The 20,881-nt window shown below is 32.0% G+C and overlaps 1 protein-coding gene across 2 annotated transcripts; it reads right to left on the bottom strand.

Annotated features, from left to right (window-relative positions):
- On the bottom strand, nucleotides 1-20,817 carry LOC127725415 (pyridoxal kinase-like). 2 transcript variants are annotated; one of them, XM_052232349.1, is made up of 11 exons: nucleotides 20,689-20,772; nucleotides 16,484-16,538; nucleotides 14,566-14,632; nucleotides 13,728-13,832; nucleotides 12,558-12,641; nucleotides 12,034-12,068; nucleotides 10,765-10,850; nucleotides 9,559-9,707; nucleotides 7,462-7,580; nucleotides 4,957-5,023; nucleotides 1-1,335 (listed from the first exon to the last, which is right to left on the bottom strand). In XM_052232349.1, the coding sequence occupies exons 3-11, from the start codon at nucleotides 14,573-14,575 to the stop codon at nucleotides 1,223-1,225; spliced, it is 768 nt and encodes a 255-aa protein (XP_052088309.1). In that variant the 5' UTR covers nucleotides 14,576-14,632; nucleotides 16,484-16,538; nucleotides 20,689-20,772; the 3' UTR covers nucleotides 1-1,222. The 2 variants fall into 2 exon arrangements, with proteins under 2 accessions (XP_052088309.1, XP_052088308.1); XM_052232348.1 differs by lacking the exon at nucleotides 14,566-14,632 and having other exon boundaries at nucleotides 20,689-20,817.
- Nucleotides 20,818-20,881: the final 64 nt, after the last annotated feature.

Raw genomic sequence — 20,881 nt, 5'->3', positions numbered from 1 at the left:
TTCAATTGTTAATTATTTTTATAAAAATATATCAACAGCATCTTTTTGTTCTGATGAAATAAAATGTCACAAGCATTCAATAAATACAATTGTAAAGTAAATAATGACAATGCAGTGCACCTAATTCTGTGATATAGGACCCTCATAATTTGAAGTGCACTTCAATGAAAATATCATTTTAATTTACCAATTTGAGTTTGTTCTGTAGAACCAGACTGGTTTTGTTGTCAGGAAATATAATTTTGGCTTATTGTAATAAATTAAAAAATATAATAGAATAAAATAAATGACTAAGGGGGTCTCATTGGGGGGTTTGATCCTGGATCTCAATTATTGTTTTGTCAAAATCCTGTATCCCACTTATCATTATAATAATAGGGTTTGTAATTGCATGTGTCCCGCCCGACTTTGTTTCCCTTTTTCACACCAAATATTTTGACTTTCACATGTAATGCTTACAAAAAATAGCTAATCCTGGATCACAATTACACTACACCCCAATGAGACCCACGACTAAGCCTAAATTGGTTTTATTTAAACAGCAAATTAGATATGAATCAAAGGTACCTACATCTACTTGTTAAGTTTGACAGAAACATTTTTAAAAAGCAGCTAAAAGTAAAACATAACAGGTTGAATATTGTATAATAGCAAATATGATAAATTCTAATTTTTTGTTGATTCAGTGTTAATCTTACACCAATCTAGTACACTTTATTAAGAAAAGCAGGAAGACACAGCATACAATTGTTTTGGTCGAAATTAGTGCCTCTCTTAAAAACAACATCTTTATATATATATATATATATATATATATATATATATATACAATGGTTTAATGACACTCTAACCTGCTAACTCACTGACAATGTTACATTGGAGGAAATGAATAAAGATCTGCATCTAAACTAATAATATATATAACAGTAAAATTTCTATTTAATTTTCTTCACTTCAATTTAGACAATATTAGAGAAGAGAATAAATTCATCATCACCAGAAATCTGAACTCATAGATGATTTTGTAAATTAACGGTGTTTTGATCATATTTGCTCACTACTATTTCATAACTGACTAAGCATTTTCGAAAGGTTCATTTGCTATGGAATAATGAGGTTATATGTCAAGAATCATTGGAAGCTATGAACATGTATCTGTGTTATGATGATGGAATGGATTCACTAGTTTAACAATAAATAAATATCTAACAATAGCCCTTCATCAAAGTGGCACAGCTTTATAGATAATGTTAGGGTTCTCAATGTCTTTTTTACTTTGTACTAGTCTTAGTTCCATCTGTGCTGAGTTTGGTGTATTACCAGGCCCTGCTTGTTCTGTAATAGATAAATACAATAGGATCAATGTTATATGATGAAAGTCTATTTAAGTAAAGTATTAATATTTCATCACAAAAGAAAATTATTGAACCAAATTTGGTAAAAGATGGCTATATAGGTTAAGACATATCTGGAAACTAAAATTTTGCCAAATTTCAATAAATCAATAAATGCTGTGACCTGATATTTAGATATAAGAAGATGTGGTATGAGTGCCAATGAGACAACTCTCCATCCAAGTCACAATTTGTAAAGTAAGTCATTATAGGTCAAAGTATGGCCTTCAACAAGGAGCCGTGGCTCACTCGGAACAGCAAGCTATAAAGTGTCCAAAAATAACTAGTGTAAAACCATTTAAACAGGAAAATCAATGGTCTAATCTATATAAAAAACAAGAAACAAGAAACACTTATGAACCACATCAACAAACGACAACCACTGAACATCAGGTTCCTATTGACCCTAAAACCGGAGGTCTTTTACATGCCATGAGGAATTTTGACAGAGAAGCCAGACTTCTTTCTAGTATTTGTCACATATGGCAAGTTTTCCTTTGTTGGTAGTTCAAATAAAAATGTATCTTAATCTTAATCCAAAGGATGTAATTTAAAAGGAAAAAAGACAAACAATATTATCCAAAACTGATTGGTAATCAGTCGAGGGCATTACTTAACTCATTGCCTCCTGAATCTATTTTTAGATAACTGCACTATATTCCTGATTAGATTTTCAACAGCAGCATCTCTCTCCCTGAAGGAAAATGGCTGCCATAGATTGTAAACATAGGTGTATTTTAAAAAAATAATTAAAAATATTTATCAAACAGATATAATTGTTGTGTTTTGTTTTTTGTTTCAATAATATGTTATATTTTATAAATAAAGTAAAATAAAAATTAATACATTCTGACTTTTATTTTTATTTCCTTGTTTATTGCACTATATTGTAGTTTTGTAATAATTTTCCATATATTTATCCATTATTTCTTGTGAAATTCTCTGAAACAGCTGAGACAAAGAAAGACATCACATCCACTACATTTGATTTTTACATCTTTTCTCACTTTGTTAGAAAAACATTGTTTGCAACGTCCCCTTTTGTCATTTTCACAAGGCCAATGTTCAACTTCCTGAGGATCAATATTTGATAAACGTTTTCTTTTTCTGTTGCCCCTGAAATTTCCTGTGAGTTGCTTTGCTAAGTTCATTCTGAAGCTAAGCAATGATCTTACTTTGTTCTTTCCAGTATTTGTCATTAAGTTATGGTTTGGAGACTCTTTCATTAAAATAAAAGAGTTTGCAATTGAGAGGTCTAGAAGAAAATAAAAAATGTATGTCCACCACCTTTTGCACATTCGATAAGTTGGATATTCTGTTCTAGTTTGGTCTGCTTTATCCACACCATTCATTTTGACATTGTAATTTTGTACGACAGATGGACTGGCAACCATTTTTTGAGTACCATCTTTCTGTCTACGCTGAACTTGAAGGTTGTCTAAAGTTGGATCATCAGCTGAGGACAAGAAAAAAATCACTTTCTTGTCTTTCCAAGCATAAGCTGTAATCCTCCCTCTTTGAACCACCTTTTTCTCCCCTGGATTCTTCACACATTTAGCATGTAGAGCTTTAGGAAAATTTTTCCTATTGGATCTTGCAGTCCCTCTAGCATAAATCTTCTTTCCCTTTAAAATTTTGAACAGGTCAAAACTTGTGAAATAATTATCAATATTTACGATGTGATTCTTGTTCTCTAGTCTACGAGTCAAGTTAACTACCACCCTAGAGGTAAGACCAAGCTCATGGTTTTGGGTATCTCCAGTTTTCCCTGTATAAATTTCAAATTCATTGCAATATCCATTCTCTGAGTCAGCACGCATCCAAACTTTGATGCCGTATTTAGTTGGTTTAGCTGGTAAATATTGTCTAAAACCAAGTCTGCCACGGAATGCAATCATTGCCTCATCAACACTAGTATTCTGATGAGGCTTGTAGTTATCAATACAGTTCTTATTGACAATTTCTAATATTGTTCTGACATGATGCAAACGGTCATGTCCTGGGATTCCTCTGGGAGGATTGGTAGTTTTATCATTCGCATGAAAGTACTGAAATAGTTTATCAAACCGGTCTCTGGGCATAATATTAGGAACAAACAAATTTCCAAACATAAAATCTTTAGACCAGTACATTTCCATTGTTGGAAGTTGAAGGATGCTCATGTAGAGTCTTATTCCTATATATGCCTTCATTTCTACCACTGTGGTATCCGACCACTGAGTGTCAGGTTTGCCTGCTTTTTCTTGTAGCTGCTTGGCATATAAGTTAGTTTGTGCGACTAGAATTTCAAAGATCACTGTTGGAAACATTAAATTCAGGAAATCTAGTTCATTTCTGTCAGCTGTCATTGCAGTTGTTGGTCCCACAGATTCAGTAAATACAGGCAAATCAATTTGTGACAAGGCATCAGTCCATTCATCTTCGCTGTCGTCACTTCCACTTTCACTTTGACTTTCGTCTTCGTCATCTTCGTCAAAACTAATGTCAGACAGTTCATCCTCATTGATCTGGTGCAACTGTGCACCCTTCTCTATTGATTGAATTACATCTTCTGGCGTAAATCCTTCAAATTCACCCTCATCTGAGCTAGTATCAAAGTGAAAGTCGATTTCGCCGGCCATTGTTTACGTTTCACAGATCAATGACTTTGTAGTAAAATTCCGATGTGTATTTTATGAATGAAAACTGTGCCACGTGTTAAATCTCATAAATATTCATTAGAGAATCATGTGACTCTAAAGCCATCCTTCTACTAGGAACCAATCAGAAGAGGTTTAACAAAAACGGGACCCAACCAAAATGACGCTTATATGCGTCTTTCGGGAAATACAAAATGGCGGATTCAGACGCACATATGCGTCACCAGGGAGCAAAACGAAAGTAAAAATGACGCATATCCGTGTCTACAGGGGCCAATGAGTTAAACAAGTAACTTTGAAATTACCTATACAAGTAATGTTGAAAACAAGGCTATTTTAATAATAACTTATATAAGTAACTTTTCTAGATATAATTGTTTTAGGTGTCTTAATTATACTGATTTTACTAGTTTTAACAAATTTTTACAGTCATCTGGTTATTTTTCCCATGAAATATAAAATCTAATCCTTCTGAAACACTAATTGCCTTTCTGACGCACTTATCTTTCATATTGACGCTTCTGGGTCAAATAATGGTCTTTTGGGACTATAAAAATATCGTTTTCCTTGAAAATCTTGAAGGTAGACAGATATAAATAGATAGAAACTTGTGAATTAATTAAGACTTGAAGTTATTTATGATTTGTAACCCAAAACAATTAAATATGTTCCTTGAATAAGTGGCATTACTTATTCTTTCAAAGATGTATAAAATAATTTATTCAAGTAACATTTTTGTCATTATTTTCAAAGTAACCCTTTATGTCTATACTCCTCTCAAATCTAATCAATTCTTAATTTTATGATATATGATGATGTAAAACATGTTTTCCTTTTAATGTATGTTAAATAAATAAATATCAAATAAGTTTGTTTAAAATTGATTAATAGCTATTCTATCTGTCATGTTAAAAACAAAATACCTTGAGCATACGTGAGTGTTCTTTTAATCACAGCTTGTAAGGTAGATAAAGTTTTCTCTAAAGCTACCTGAAAAATAATATATAAAGGACAGGAAAGGAATGTGTCCAATAAAATAATATCATTCTCTACGTAATCAACATGATAAACTCAGTTATTATATACTTAGTAGTACATAGAGATTCTAATATGATGTGCTTCTTTCGCTTTGTAAACAACACCATGATAAAATTCTCGATATATCTATACTTAGCGCAGACTCAGAGATGTGCATATTGGTGGCTGTTACTATTTACCTCCCACGTAAAATCCACATGTTTCGAAACCTTTGTGCAAACACTATGTTGATTTCGTTGTGTTCAATTTGAAATTAAAAATAAACCCAACAGAACTGTTATTCCTATTCTAATGCATAACAAAAAGAATCAATGCACAAGAGCTTAAAAAATGTATAAAATCAAAATAAACTAAAATTCCGCCAAATTTCACGAATGATCTCGGCGCATTAACGTCAAGTCATAACATGACGTTATACGAATGAAAACTCTCAAGCTGAACGTTTTCTGTTACGTTTACCTCATAAGTTCAGATAATATTGCATTAAAATTGAATTTTGAGGTAGATGTTGTTTCATTTTATGTTCTATTGCATTATTCGCATGTTTTTGTATTTCAGCAAGGCAACATGGCGGCTCACTCCGTAGTTAAGACATGTCAACTCTGGATTTAACAGTAAATAGTAGCCAAAGAGAAAAAAAAACGTTGGGTTAAGAATTATGAGAATTGAACACATTTTTTTCTAGTTGTTATTTAAGAAATAATTCATGTAATTCAATCAGTTTAATTGAGGTCTGGAGCTGGCATGTCAGTAACTGCTAGTAGTCCTTTGTTAATTTATGTATCATTGTCATGTTGCTTAGTTTCTTTTGTTACCTATTCTGAAATCGGACTCAGACTTCTTTAAAACTGAGTTTTACTGTGCGTATTGCTATGTGTTTCTCTATTCTACATTGGCTAGAGGTATGGGGGAGGGTTGAGATCTCACAAAACATGTTTAACCCCACCGCATTTTGTGCCTGTCCCAAGTCAGGAGCCTTTGGCCTTTGTTAGTCTTGTATGTTTTTTTAATTTTAGTTCATTTATATGTTTTGGAGTTTAGTGTGATGTCCATTTTCACTAAACTAGTACACAATTTTATTTAGGGGCCAGTTTAGGACCACCTCTGGGTGCAGTATTTTCTCGCTGCGTTGAAGACCCATTGGTGACCTTAAGCTTTGTCTGTTGTCTGCTCTTTGGTCAGGTTGTTGTCTCTTTGATATATTCCCCATTTCAATTCTCAATTTTAAGACTTAGATTTATTTGAAATTTGTAGCTTTTATCTTACAGGGAGTAAAATAGAACAGCCACGGATGTTTGATATACATGGCCTGGGCCGTGATATTCGTTAATTTTATCCCTCCCTAACGCTCAGGATAAAATTCAAATATCAGGGCCCAGGCCATGTGTAAATTTCCAACAAATCTATGGCTTCCATGAATTATTTCTTAAATATCATATGGCTTTTTCAATACCACACCTGAGACATCAATACAGTCCCTAGAGCTCTGCTTTATCATATATTTCAAGTTGATTGGGTTTTTTTTCACATGAGATAATGTAATTCAACCATGATTGATATCAATGACGTGAAATTAAAGAGTTTAGGGGTTTGATAAAGCTTTTGTAACTTTGACTGATATAAATATCATCACGGATGTTTGATACAGCATGATTGCAATTGAATGTTTTACACATAGAGTTCACCTAGCCTGTATCTACTACTAAGTATATAATAAATACAGATAAATTGTATGTGCAATATGATCAATAGCAATTATGCTTTATCAGCCATCGTTGATGATATCGATATCAGTCATGGCTGCAAAGGCTTTATCACACCTTTAATTTGTATGACATCATGTCATAATGTCAGTCACTGTTGCAAAGGCTTTATCAAACACCTAATTTGTATTATGTCATGTCACATGAGAAACATCTACTTGAGGTTCAAATGTATATCATAAAGTGTATATGATATGGCTTTTTTAATATCACACACCGTATCAACCCTCAACCAATAGAATTCCTCGAGCAGAGCTCTTGGGATTATATAGGTGTCTCCAGTTGATATGGATGTGATTTTGAAAAAGATGTATGATATTCTCTATTTAATACATATATGCAAATCAGCACTGTTCCACTTTAAAATTACCAATTCTAAGAAGGCAAATGAAAACCTCTATATAATACTTGGTTGCTTTTAAAATCTATAACAGAGATATGGTTTTCATCTACGACATTTTATTTCAGTTATCTAGCTAATTGGAAATTTCTTATGGCTAAAGCTCCTGAATTTAAATACTGCTGGTTCTAAAATGATGAATTGTTTTCTACCTTGACAGTAAACACTTATCTAATGGTTGTACTTGAGGTGGACTAAAAGAAATTTATCTATTTGTTAATATTTACCTGTAACTTTTTATCTGTCTGCATCCATGCCATTAAGCAGGCTGCAAATAAATCACCAGTTCCTACAAATCTGGCTGGTAAGAGTTTAAACTCTATCTTGAATTTTTCTTTGCAGCCATCTAAAAGCACAAATATTGTCAATTATGATATATACATCTGTTTAAACAAGACGTTGTTGGCACAATTATGCTAACATACACCACTGATAATTCTTAAATACTTGGAATCACAAAACAGAAATCAACTCAAAAGACCCTCAAGTATTTGTTTTCATCAAAACTCATATACGGTCTATACTTACATTTCAGGGACAATATCTCTGAAATGCTTTGTCCTATATGGTTGAAAAGATCCATAGATCTAGCCCACTGATAATTTAAACATGGCAGTTTTTTTATTTATGCTTTAGTTTTTGATTTATAAATCAGTTTTACCCCCTTTTTTACTCTTTTAGCAACAATGGTCATGTTTGTCATTGGATCAAATTCCTGGATACAATTTTCAAACTAGATCCCCCTAGGAAATGTTCAGGTGACGTTTGGTAACATTAAGTCTGGTAGATTCAGAGGAAAAAATTCTGTAACAAATTTAAGATGACAACAAATGATGGCAATAGGTAAAACAACTGCATGAAGCAACTACATGTATTAGTGCTATGTTAAAAAGTATACAAATGTTGAGTACAAATTAAGACAAATATTGTCAATGATTTTTTGGAACCAGCTTGAATTGTTACCCGAACTTACTTTTAACTGTGCTAGCTAGGCTCAGTATGGTACCATTACTACCAAGGTTACTACTACTTATAACAACAGTCTGTGGACTGTTACAGAACTTACTTTTAACTGTGATAGCTAGGCTCATTATTGTACCATTACTACCAAGGTTACTACTACTACTTATAACAACAGTCTGTGGACTGTTACAGAACTTACTTTTAACTGTGCTAGCTAGGCTCATTATGGTACCATTACTACCAAGGTTACTACTACTTATAACAACAGTCTGTTGACTGTTACAGAACTTACTTTTAACTGTGCTAGCTAGGCTCATTATGGTACCATTACTACCAAGGTTACTACTACTTATAACAACAGTCTGTTGACTGTTACAGAACTTACTTTTAACTGTGCTAGCTAGGCTCATTATTGTACCATTACTACCAAGGTTACTACTACTTATAACAACAGTCTGTGGACTGTTACAGAACTTACTTTTTACTGTGCTAACTAGGCTCATTATAGTACCATTACTACCAAGGTTCCTACTACTTATAATAACAGTCTGTTGACTGTTACAGAACTTACTTTGAACTGTGCTAGCTAGGCTCATTATTGTACCATTACTACCAAGGTTACTACTACTTATAACAACAGTCTGTTGACTGTTACAGAACTTACTTTTAACTGTGCTAGCTAGGCTCATTATAGTACCATTACTACCAAGGTTCCTACTACTTATAACAACAGTCTGTGGACTGTTACAGAACTTACTTTTAACTGTGCTAGCTAGGCTCATTATGGTACCATTACTACCAAGAACGTCCGGTCAGAATGGGGACTTTAAATCCGATGCCTCGTGTAAAGAGAGTGCCACGCTCTTTGCACGTTAAGAACCCTTGCAACAACTCTTTGAGGGGTCCGTAGGTGACCTGTTGCAAGGCTAAATTTCTGTCCCTATCCAATATACCCTCATTTCCTGTGGCAGTCTAAATTTCTCCGACCTTAATCCCGGAAGCCCCTATTACAGAACCTACCTATTGTATTTATTGTTAACTTGTTCTCGTCCTGAATATGCATGAAATATTTGCCACTGGACGTTAAGCAACCAACAATCAATCAATCAATTACTACCAAGGTTACTACTACTTATAACAACAGTCTGTGGACTGTTACAGAACTTTACTTTTTACTGTGCTAGCCAAGCTCATTATGGTACCATTACTACCAAGGTTACTACTACTTATAACAACAGTCTGTGGACTGTTACAGAACTTACTTTTAACTGTGCTAGCTAGGCTCATTATGGTACCATTACTACCAAGGTTAATACTACTTATAACAACAGTCTGTGGACTGTTAACGTTACAGAACTTACTTTTAACTGTGCTAGCTAGGCTCATTATTGTACCATTACTTCCAAGTTTACTACTACTAATAACAACAGTCTGTGGGCCCATGTTGTGGAGATCTTCCATTGCCAGCAGAGCATCTTCTTCATTGCTTATAGATCTCCCTGTCAACAATCTGTAAATGGAAGGTTTCACAGCTGAAACAAACATTTACTTGACTTTTTTTATATATGTAATAGTCGACTCTCCTTATCTTTAAACCAGCAGGACAGTGATAAAATTCTAAATACTGTAAATTCAGAAATTGTTGCGTGCATTTATTATTGCGATTTTGTCATTTTAGACTAAAATGCGATTTTAATTTTGCGATATTGAGAAAAATCCTGTTAATTCATGTCGAAAAAATTCAAAATGCGAGTCTTAATTATTGCGATTATAGCCCTGTCGCATTTTTCGCAATAATTTCTGAATTTACAGTACAATCAAAATTTGACTCAAGGGGAACTAACTAAAGATTAGTCAAAGGGAGACAACCCAAATTAGCACAAAATTTAATCAGTTTTTATTGCATATTCTGTTGATCTGATAATTAGTTCTACATGTTTTAATGGACATTATTCTAAATCACATTTTTCATTTGAGGTGGTTTTTGTTTTGTATAGTTGTTTAAATACTGTATTTTTGTTAATTTTGTCACTTTTTAGTCTTTTTTAATTGTAAAAGGTCCTTAGTGTGACAAAGCCCTTTGTTGTTGCACATATTTTTCACCGTATTTCAGTTACTTTTTACTTCATGTTGCTTTGTCTGTTTACTGATTAACTAAAGAGTTAGATAAAACACTTCTCAACTTGTTTCTTTTTCAGCCTTTGGAACTGAAAGTACAATGAAGCCGGATTTGTTTGAACACTCAATGCTCAAACCTTTCATCATGTCTCATGGCATGATAAATAGGGCAATCAGTTTGATACTAACAATCTGATTGTATTATATTTAATTGATCAGTATAAATAAATATTAAACATGTCTAGCTTTTTTATGAAGTGCAATTCAAACATAATTATTAATTTCATGGTTAAGTTATAGTTGTATTGTCAATTAGCGTGTTGAAGACATTCAGACCTGGTGGACATCTCCTTATTTTATATGTATAGCAACACTTTTTAATTGATTGCTTCAATCTCTAGATCTATTTCATGAAGTCTTTACAAACAATCACAACTGAAATGACTTACTCAGCTTCATATTGGTTTGGTGTAATGATATCAGCTAGAGGAATTATGGTTTCTTTATATACAGGTAACAACTCCTCTGGAACATACTAAAAAGTAATACAGCTAGATAAGGCCATAAAAATATGTGTTTTTTTTCTTAAAAAAGGACAAAATATATGCAATTCTATACATCTGATTTTCAAATACCACTTTGATGAAAGCAATCAGCACCATGAAATTCTACAATTCGTTTAATTCAGCATTTTTTGGTTCCTTTATAACTTATTTTCATCTTCTGAAGAGTAAAACTGAAAAAAAATGTTGGATATTTTTGGAGGATGATGCAGTGTGTGTGGTATACCAGCAATGATAAGGATTACCCATATTTTCAAATCAATAATAAATTTTATAATTATTATGATATTGTACATTTTGATTCAGAATAAAGACCTTCATTGTAAGCTTCTACATAACTGTTATTTTAATATAATTATTTTCTTGCCATGCATATAATTGTCTGACCAAAAGTGCATGTTGGTCTTATACCTCTTCAGCTTATATATATATAGATTCTACCATTGCATCGAGTGTGATACGATATTTATCCACTCGAGACAGTTAAATTTTCAAATTTAAAACGCGAGGCTCGCCGAGCGTTTTAAATATTTAAAATTTAACTGTCGAGAGTGGATAAATATCGTATTACACGAGATTTGGTGGTGGAATCTGTTTCTCTAATGATTTTCTAACAATATGCAGGCAAAGTTATTCCTTCTTTTCAAATGATCTGCAAAAAGATGTGTTCTTTCTATGTGACGTCATCAGACATGGTCGCTTTTTTTCATGCCGTCACAATAGGAAATTCAGAGGAAAGCAAGAAAATTCGACGTCATACCATGATGAACTGAGATCAAACGAACCACACGTTGATTAAATTTTTTTATACAATGGGTGCAGAAAGGGATAAATTGACGAAGAATTAGAGAAATATATATATATCATATATCTGGTGGAGAGTCCTGTGGTTCTATATTTTCATTTTTAATTAATGCATAGGAAATTACTGATTTACAAAAATTTACCTCATGAATAGGCTCAAGCTAAAATATCTGCAAATAACACATACTTTAAGTCATAGTAAGTGCCAAAACTGTTTTCAAACTTAAACACCATCTCACGTTGTCCTTTTATGGAAGTATCTCATATCTTGTTCTCTGATTATATTCACATCTGTTTATATATAGCAAAACCTAATAACATTACCATAATGTGATTACCATGACAACCTACCATTTTACCATTGTCTCCCATCACTGGATCACACACTACAAACAAAAATTGTAAGGATGAAAACCAGTCTATTTGAAGAATGCCAATTATTTTAATATTTAATATTTAAAAAGTATACATGTGTATTACATGTATTATACAGATTTTTTATTTTATTTTCTAGCATGCAAGACACACAGAAATATCAATTCACACCCCCAGCTTAATTCAAATCACAACTGAAGTTGCAAGTTTCATCATTTGTTGATTGTGACCTCACACACATATACCCCATGTTTTTATGAATAAGAAAGTTATTTTCTTTACAAAGATTTTTTTTATAAGAATACATATTTAATCAGTTATTATAGGTTATTGATTCTTATATTTTTATATCATTTATTGGCTGAAATATGTGAATTGATTAGGAAATATCAACAGAATAAAGGATAGATATATAATAAACTAAGAATATTTCTTTAAAGATCTATCCTACACCATCAGTTTGGACTTTAGAATTGAATATTATAAATGTAGTTACTAGCCATATGTCAGTGTAGGATTTGTTTTCTTCATATCTTTTATTATATCTCCAACCTTCTGTAGGAAAGATTTGGATCCTATGTACCCTAAAAACAGATAAATAGATACTCATAGCTATACTCTCAAGTCTGGTAATTTTGTTCTGCTAAAAAGTCAATTAACTCAGTCAACATAATTTTAACTGAACAGAATTACAGGATGAATTACAGGATGAATTACAGGATGAATTACAGACTAGAATTATAATGCATCAATGTCTTAAAATACACTTATTATATATCTAATCTCTACACACAATTAGTAATGATACCATGACATTTCTTCTTTCCTACACGTATGATGTTCCATCAGTCATTTTGATTGAAATAGCGATCCTGTGTCTACGCTTTCACTTACAGGGGTCTGACAATGCTCTGTTCTACTTTCAGTATCAAAGACCCTTCTGGATCCTCATGTTGTGGCGTAATGTTGCACAGGTTAAACAATTTGAAGACTGAAATTTCTTTGGCTGATCAAATTATTACCAGAATAGAAAGTAGAATGGAGTGTTGTAAGATCATTTATTTATTCTATTCAAATTCCAATAAACAAATAAAATTAGTCATAATCATAAAAATTTTCAAGATTTTCTGGCATTTTGAATACAATCAGAATTGTAAGTACATGTATAAACCTCTAATAATAAATTCAAGAGGCTTAACTCAACCTTAAATAGATATTTCCATCCTTATTTTGTGAATAAAGATTGATAACTCTAGATAATTTTACCCTAAAACTCTTATTATTTGCACAAGTGATGCAGTGAGACAACAACCCAGTACAATTGAGAATGGAAATTGGGAATGCGTCAAAGAGACAACAACCCGACCAAAGAGCAGAAAACAATCAAAGGTCACCAATGGGTCTCTGTAAAAAATAAAATTGAGAATGGAAATGGGAAATGTGTCAAAGACACAACAACCCGAGCAAAGAGCAGAAAACAGCCGAAGGCCATGCACCAGTACAATGCAGTAATTAAGTCTTAATGAAATGTAGGTAAACATTTGCATGTTATTACATATTACATGTATTACAAACAACGGCTTTCTCAGGCTCAATTCTGTGTGTCAATCACATTTTCATAGATTCATATTTACATTTGCAGCCTTCCACAAATATTAAGAAAAGTTTACCTGTCAGTAAATGAGTAAAGTTGTGTATATTGTTTTCTTTAAGACCTTCATATAAACATTCAACATCCTCATCATTCAAAACTTGTCCTTTGAATTTTCCATAACCTACAAAAGTGAAAAAAATTGATTCATAGTCAACAGATTTCAGTGCTGTTTAACATAGACCAGCACAAGGACAAGTATTTATTTTATGCCTTTAATACAAAAAATTGATAAAAAAATGTTTCTTATAATATATATTTCATTATTAAATCATTGGTTATGGCACGATTGATTGCATGTTCTAAGTACAACATGACATTAAAACATATATAGACTCTTACATTGGTACCAGTGGATTATCGGATTTAACCAATCGAGATAAGTCAATGTAGTGAAATTATCAATTCTAAAGTCTGAGCCTCAATTAGATAAATCCAATAATCCATGAGTTACTGTGTAAGAATCTGTTTCCCTAATGGTTTTCAAATTAATTTTCATCATTGATAAAAGAAAATCCCCTTGGAGTGCCTTCCACAATCTGGATTTCTATGTCATACAAATGTAAAGATGTCAATTTCTCTAACACCTGTTAGCACATTTTGATTCAATCAGAGAGCTGATAAAGGTTATGATCTTTTAACTTAGCCAATCACCTACTGACATCATTATCAACCACACATTGATTGTTTTTTATCTAAACAATGGGTCCAGAAAGGGTTAAATTGCATAAGAATTAGAGAAAGCCTTTTATACCTTCTATATAATCTGTGTACACCCTACATGTAAGGTCATCTTGGTGTCACCTTATGGTGTTGGTGTGAGAACAGATTCATTGTTATAAGTTTCTGTAATATACCTGAGCACATGATTGCTTTAGGATATAAATAGAAAATCTGTTATCAGACTTCTTTATTACCATTGTACTATAAAATAAGAATAAAGCAAACATATATATCTGACCTTTTTAACTTGAAAATTGATGTCCGATCTTCTATCTCTTGTCTTTTATTTAAGAATTGAATGCTTCTTTTTGTAAATTTATTGGGGCGTAAAAGCATTGACCGAAGTACATTTTGTATGAAGCGCAGAAGCCCTTCATTCTAAAAATGTGCACATGGTCAACGCTTTTACAACCCTATAAAATTACCAAAAGAAGCATTCAATACTTATAATTACATATTTTTGCTAGGATCATGAAACCACGATTTCTATCAAGTTTTTCTTTTATTTACCTGTGCACTTTATTGTGGAAGCTCGTGTCATGATGAATGTTACATTTCATTTTGAAATGAAGGCTCATTTCAGAATGACGCGAGATGGCTGTTAGCCAATCAAAATAATGTATTATAATGAAACATACATGTAATGTAATTATTACTATACATATCAATGTGGTACATATAAAATCATGTCAGGAAGGTTAATGTATCATGTTCATTGATCTGAATATGGTTTACATGTTCATATACTATGGATGACTGGGTATAGAGATATGGTTATCCTTGGACTTCTCCCGTCCAGCAGTAAAATTATTGTTGAAGTGGGGCCTTCATTAGCCTAAACAGAATTTATGATAGAGCAACTTCTGCTCAAAACAGAGTAATGCTTTGTGTAGGGAGAGTGCCATATTCTTTGCATATAAAAGACCCTATTGCAACAACTTTTTAAAGGGTACATAGGGGACTTGTCAAAAGGCAAAACTTCTGCCCCTATCAAACATGTCCTGATTTTTCAGTGGCAGTCCAAATTCCCTGCCGGCCTGACCTTCATCCTGGTAAACTTACAATGCAGAATCTACCAATTTTTATTATTTGAAATTTTGATTTTGAATACACATGAAATATTTGCCACTGGATGCTAAATAAGCAAAAATCAATCAAACAATCAACATATAAAATCATATTTTATAGTTTCATTAACATTATGAGCAGTTCTGACTAGATTTTGATTTTGTACAAATCTTTCCACTTCCCCTCATTGTATGGAAATAGAAAATTTGAACATGGTTAAAGTAAGTTATGACATTATATACTAAATCAAGGCTATACCATATATCTATTGATTGTTGTTTGCTAAAGATATAGTCAAACATCAGACTAAAAAAGTGCATCATCCGATCTAATATTTATTCTTAGGCCAACTCTAACTGGAGCCAAATGACTTTTACTGAACAAACTTAATGAAGTCCTGATGTCTTTCTCTCTCATTGGTGTATGTCCAATACCTTCTTATACTCATAGAAAATATTGCCAATTATGTATAATGTATTAATAATAGGAAGTGTAATCAAAATTTCAAAATTTGCATAAAATTATCCCCCTGAATTCCAGGTTATCAGTCTAGTGTTATTCTACTTAAATTTTTTTATGGCTATTTTTTTTACTGATTGAAAAATCTATGAACAAACTTGATACCCTCCAGATGTCTTTTGGTTGTCTGTCTCAATGTGGTATCCCTGTATATTCTTTTATTCAATCATAGAATATATTGCAAATTATGTCTGCAATTACAATAGGAATAGTAATTCAAATTTTCATAAATATAATCACCTTTTATTAGTGCTGACCATCCTGGAGTTATTCTGCATAATTTTTCTTATTTAAGGCTGACTTTTTACTCGATGAAAGAGATACTAGTCACATGATAACTGTTAGCATTGAAAAACTGATCATGCTGAATGTGCATTATCACAAACCCTGCACTGTGATCGTAAATTGAACAAATTTGTTTGATTTTTCTTATAAAATTTTTTAATCAATTTAATCATACTTTACCTGTATGGTTAGAAAATTGTACTGAGTTTATTGTACTAACATCAAAACCAAGGACCTACAAGTAAAATAAGAAAATGTCAGAGTTCAATGAAGTACATGTAGCATCAAGAAAAAACACATTGTCTATAAAATCTTCTGTTTCTATCTAAAACACATAGCTACACCAAACTGTTTACTTGGAGTCTTATCCATAAAAGATACCTGATCATATGTTACATTAAAGACATGTTGCAATTGAAGCTGCAATGTATGTCAAGCTTACAGGGTTTTGTACAAAAGCAAGGGGAGATAATACTATTGGGACAACTTTACTTGAGGTTTCATCCAGAATCACTCACCTTGTAAATATGTGAAACATTAAAATCATTTACATGGTAATAGCTGCAACAATCTTTCACATTACTAGGTAATATTGTCAATACTTTCCACCAGAGAAAAAATAACATAGAAGTTTTGTAAATCTATTTTTTTTTTATTCTGAGTGTTTGTTTTTTAGTGAAGATATAAAATCAGTGATTCTGAATAGTGATTTTACACAAAATCATTAAATAATTATGATTTTTTTAACAGATTCCCGGTTTAATTCATTTTTTGTTTAAATGATTTTTTTAGAAAAAAAAAAGAGAAAAATAAAAAGCATTAGCAGTTACATTGAACAAGTTTGAGGTTAATTTCTTTTTTCATGTTTTTATTAATACTAAGTGGACAGTTTTAAACAAGTGTCGTTAGTCACATACTGTAGTGAAATTGCTCAGGCACAGATATCTTGAAATCATTAGCTATCCTACAAAATAAAGTTAGTAGTGAATACTTCAAATAACTGATTAAAACTAAAATGTAATATATGGGTCCAGGAAAAATATGAAGAAATTATGGAACTTATTGCTGAAGAACTACAGGAAGAAGACAAGATTACTACGTTGTTCAAAAGCAGTAATGGGTTCATCAGAAGGCATTTTACAAATAAGGCTGTGTTTAAACCACAAAATGTGTCTTCGAGCACAGACAAACCTTTAATTTGCAACTGGTAAAGTTTAAAGGTATGGCAAGAACTATACTAGATAATTAGATTTTAAATGCATAAATCATGTAAATACACATGTATAAATATAACCCCTGACCGATAGACTTATCTGTTTATTTTAGATCAGTTAATTAAAGTTCAGAATAATAGATTATTATTTAGATGTAGAAAAGATAGCAATATCCTTTACATTAACATGATTAATGATATCAATGACAAAACTGGGAACTTTTCAAAGACAATTTACAAGACTAAAGCTAATAATATGAATAATAAATCAAACTTAGATAGCTCAGTTCTTACAATTGAAAAACCTATTGAAGAAGAGTGGTTTAATTTATTAGATAAAGACTGTTCAAGAAAAAAAATGATGAATTTACAAGTTACAGTGAATTTGTTAAATCCCTATTTACTAGTGTTTAAACTTTATATTAGAAATGTGTTTTTCATAATACAAATAGACCAATGATTTTGAAATATATCTTTTTTAGTAAAACACTAGTTAAAACTATTTTACAGTGATTATTTATAGTATAGACAATACTTGGTATTGTTTTATGAACATTTAAAGCCTGAGGCATAACACATTTCAATTATAAAGTTTTAAAACAAGTGTTTTTTTTAACAGTACAGGTAAATTGTGTTGAAGGTAGCATTATACATGGTATCCCTTAGACATCCTGTTTTTTTCTAAACTTAATGATTGTATAGCTGCAGTTCTTATGGATTTATCAAAAGCTTTCGAATGTTTACCTCATGATATTTTATTAGATAAATTATTAGCATATGGTGTTTCTTCACATTCTGTATGTATCTTTGTTAAAATCATTTTTTTCGGACAGTAAACAGCAAATTAAAGTCAACAGTGTTAATAGTAGCTAGGATGCCATCCAAAAGGGTTCTATATTGGGGCCCCTTTTGTTTAACATGTTTAATGTCTTCATAATTAATACTTTTTTTATTTTGTTAAAAACAGTACCTTATACAATTATGCTGAGGACAATACTGTCTTCCAGCAGTCCTGATTATGACCATCTCATATTGATATTACAATCTGAGTCTAAAGTGTTGATTGAGTGGTTCAAAGGAAATATGACGCAGGCAAATCCTGAACAATTTCAGGTTATTGCTGTAGGGAAAAAACTTTTGCAAAAAATCTATCTATCAAAATTCAGAAAAATATTTAATTGTGTGAAGAAACCGTCAAGTTACTTTGAATTGATATTGATTACCAACTGAAATTTGATGCACATATAAGTAACTTGTGAAAAAAGGTATCTCAACAGCTGAATGTTCTCAAGAGAACTAGATCCTATCTAATCAGATTAAACAAACTTACAATTTTCCATACGTTCATTTTGAGTAATTTCAATTTTCGCCTTTTGGCTTTGCATTTTTGTACAGAGAAAAATTCTAAAAAAACAAGAAAAGGTACAAGAGAGAGCATTAAGATTTGTCTATGACAACTATTTATCATCCTCTGAGACTCTTCTTGAGAACGCAAAGGTAAAAGGTTCCAACCCTACAAGTGAGACGCATCAGGACAATGGCACCTGAGACTTACAAAATTTTGAATAATTTGGCTACTTTATGTTTCCAAAATTGCTTCTCATTAAAAAGACTAAATATTCTTTTAGAAACAGTAACATTTTGGAAACACCAAAGGTAAGAAATTTTTAGCTTTGCTGCTGTTTCTTTATGGAACAGTTTACTGGACCACTTAAGAATGAAAGCAGCTTCACACATTTTGAAGTCTTGTTCAGTCCTGGAGTGGATCGGACTGTTTTTGCTCTGCTTACACATGTTACAGGTAATTTTTTATATATTTTTTATGCTGCATAAACAGCTTGCATTGCAATTGATCTTTTTTTTTTACTTTTTATTAATTACAAGAATTTAAATTGTTTACTTAAAATTTTTAGCTGCCAATTTTTATAAATTATTCTTTTCTTTATAGTATGTCTTAGTGCTTCATATACACTGATATATATGCTTTTAATGTAAACAAGATACATATATATTTTAGAGTTAATGTGGTGCTGTTTTATTATACTATTTATTTAAATACTGCATGCCTTGTTTTGTTTGTTATTGTATATGTTTTTATATTCGGTGAAAAGCTCATTAGTGCATACATTTAATTTGTTTGTCAATATGTCAAATCAAAATAAAGTTTCTCTTACTTACTTACATAAAGTATGTAAAAAAGTCAAAAGTCATAATTTCTTTACTCATCTTGAATTTCTCTTGACTGCATTACTGTAACTAAGGTCATTAATAGTTGTCTTCACAGTCAGGATTTTATGTTGTATGGCTTTCTGCTTAGTAAGGCCATAGAATTTTTCACCTGCACATACATTTTTGTACATGTATGTGTAACATAAAATGATGTCCCCAATGAAATTTTGTTAATGCTTTGATTAACAAAGATGCGTCACAAACACCATGGACAATCTCCTACCCAACACCAAAGGAGTGTTAGGACATCTGGAAGTCTGTTATCATGATGGAGTACTTGGAGACCACCACCGAGCTCCTAGACAGGAACAAACCAACGAAGAGATATCTGCAGATTGATCTCCAGGACAAAATCAGTGAGTGATTTGACCAACAGAGGCCTCCGATTGCCTCGACATGTTTGACTGTCCTCTGTTATTTTCTAGGTGTAAACTAGTCTGAATAATTATGAGGCCTTGAAAGGCTATTTTAATTTGTTGCTGTGACACCTTCCTACATCGTCATAGGAAGGTGTCACAGCAAAAAATGAAAATAGCCCTTCAAGTCATCATAATTATTTGGACTAGGTGTAGACACAAAATATTTTGTACAATTGTTATAATGTCATTAATGAACATTAAAAATGCTCTTTGGTCAAAATGTGGGTCTGAAGAAACTTCCAATTATTTTTTTTGGAGATATATTGACCGCATAAAACTTAGTGTCAGTTTTCAGAAACAGACTGACTGTCCTTAGCCTAGAGGCAGGACAGCTGGTGACTACATCATGTGCATGAGTATGAAAAGCTAAAGGTTGACTTTGATCTTTAAAGATCTCTTCTTCTTCTTCCAAATACTACCCACATTCAACATGATGAATATTCTGGCAAGTTGCGCATGATTAAAAACAGGTTAAAAACAGGATAAAAACAAATTGTTCTGTTGATTTAGTTTGTGGTTTCTACCTGTAATGGGAATGAAGCACTCTTGTTTCCGACGTATCCAAACACGACAGTACTTTGTATCGACAGTACACGACATTCTTCGTTCGTCATTGTTTTTCCTTGACGTTTAAACAATGTTGAAACGTTGTGCTGTCCCACACTGTCCTGACACTGACAATCACAATGACATGTGAGGCGAAGGTTAATTCATATA

Source organism: Mytilus californianus, unplaced genomic scaffold (assembly GCF_021869535.1).
Source record: "Mytilus californianus isolate M0D057914Y unplaced genomic scaffold, xbMytCali1.0.p SCAF_15, whole genome shotgun sequence".
In the NCBI taxonomy this organism is placed as follows: domain Eukaryota; kingdom Metazoa; phylum Mollusca; class Bivalvia; order Mytilida; family Mytilidae; genus Mytilus; species Mytilus californianus.
This window is presented reverse-complemented; position numbering and strand designations above follow the sequence as displayed.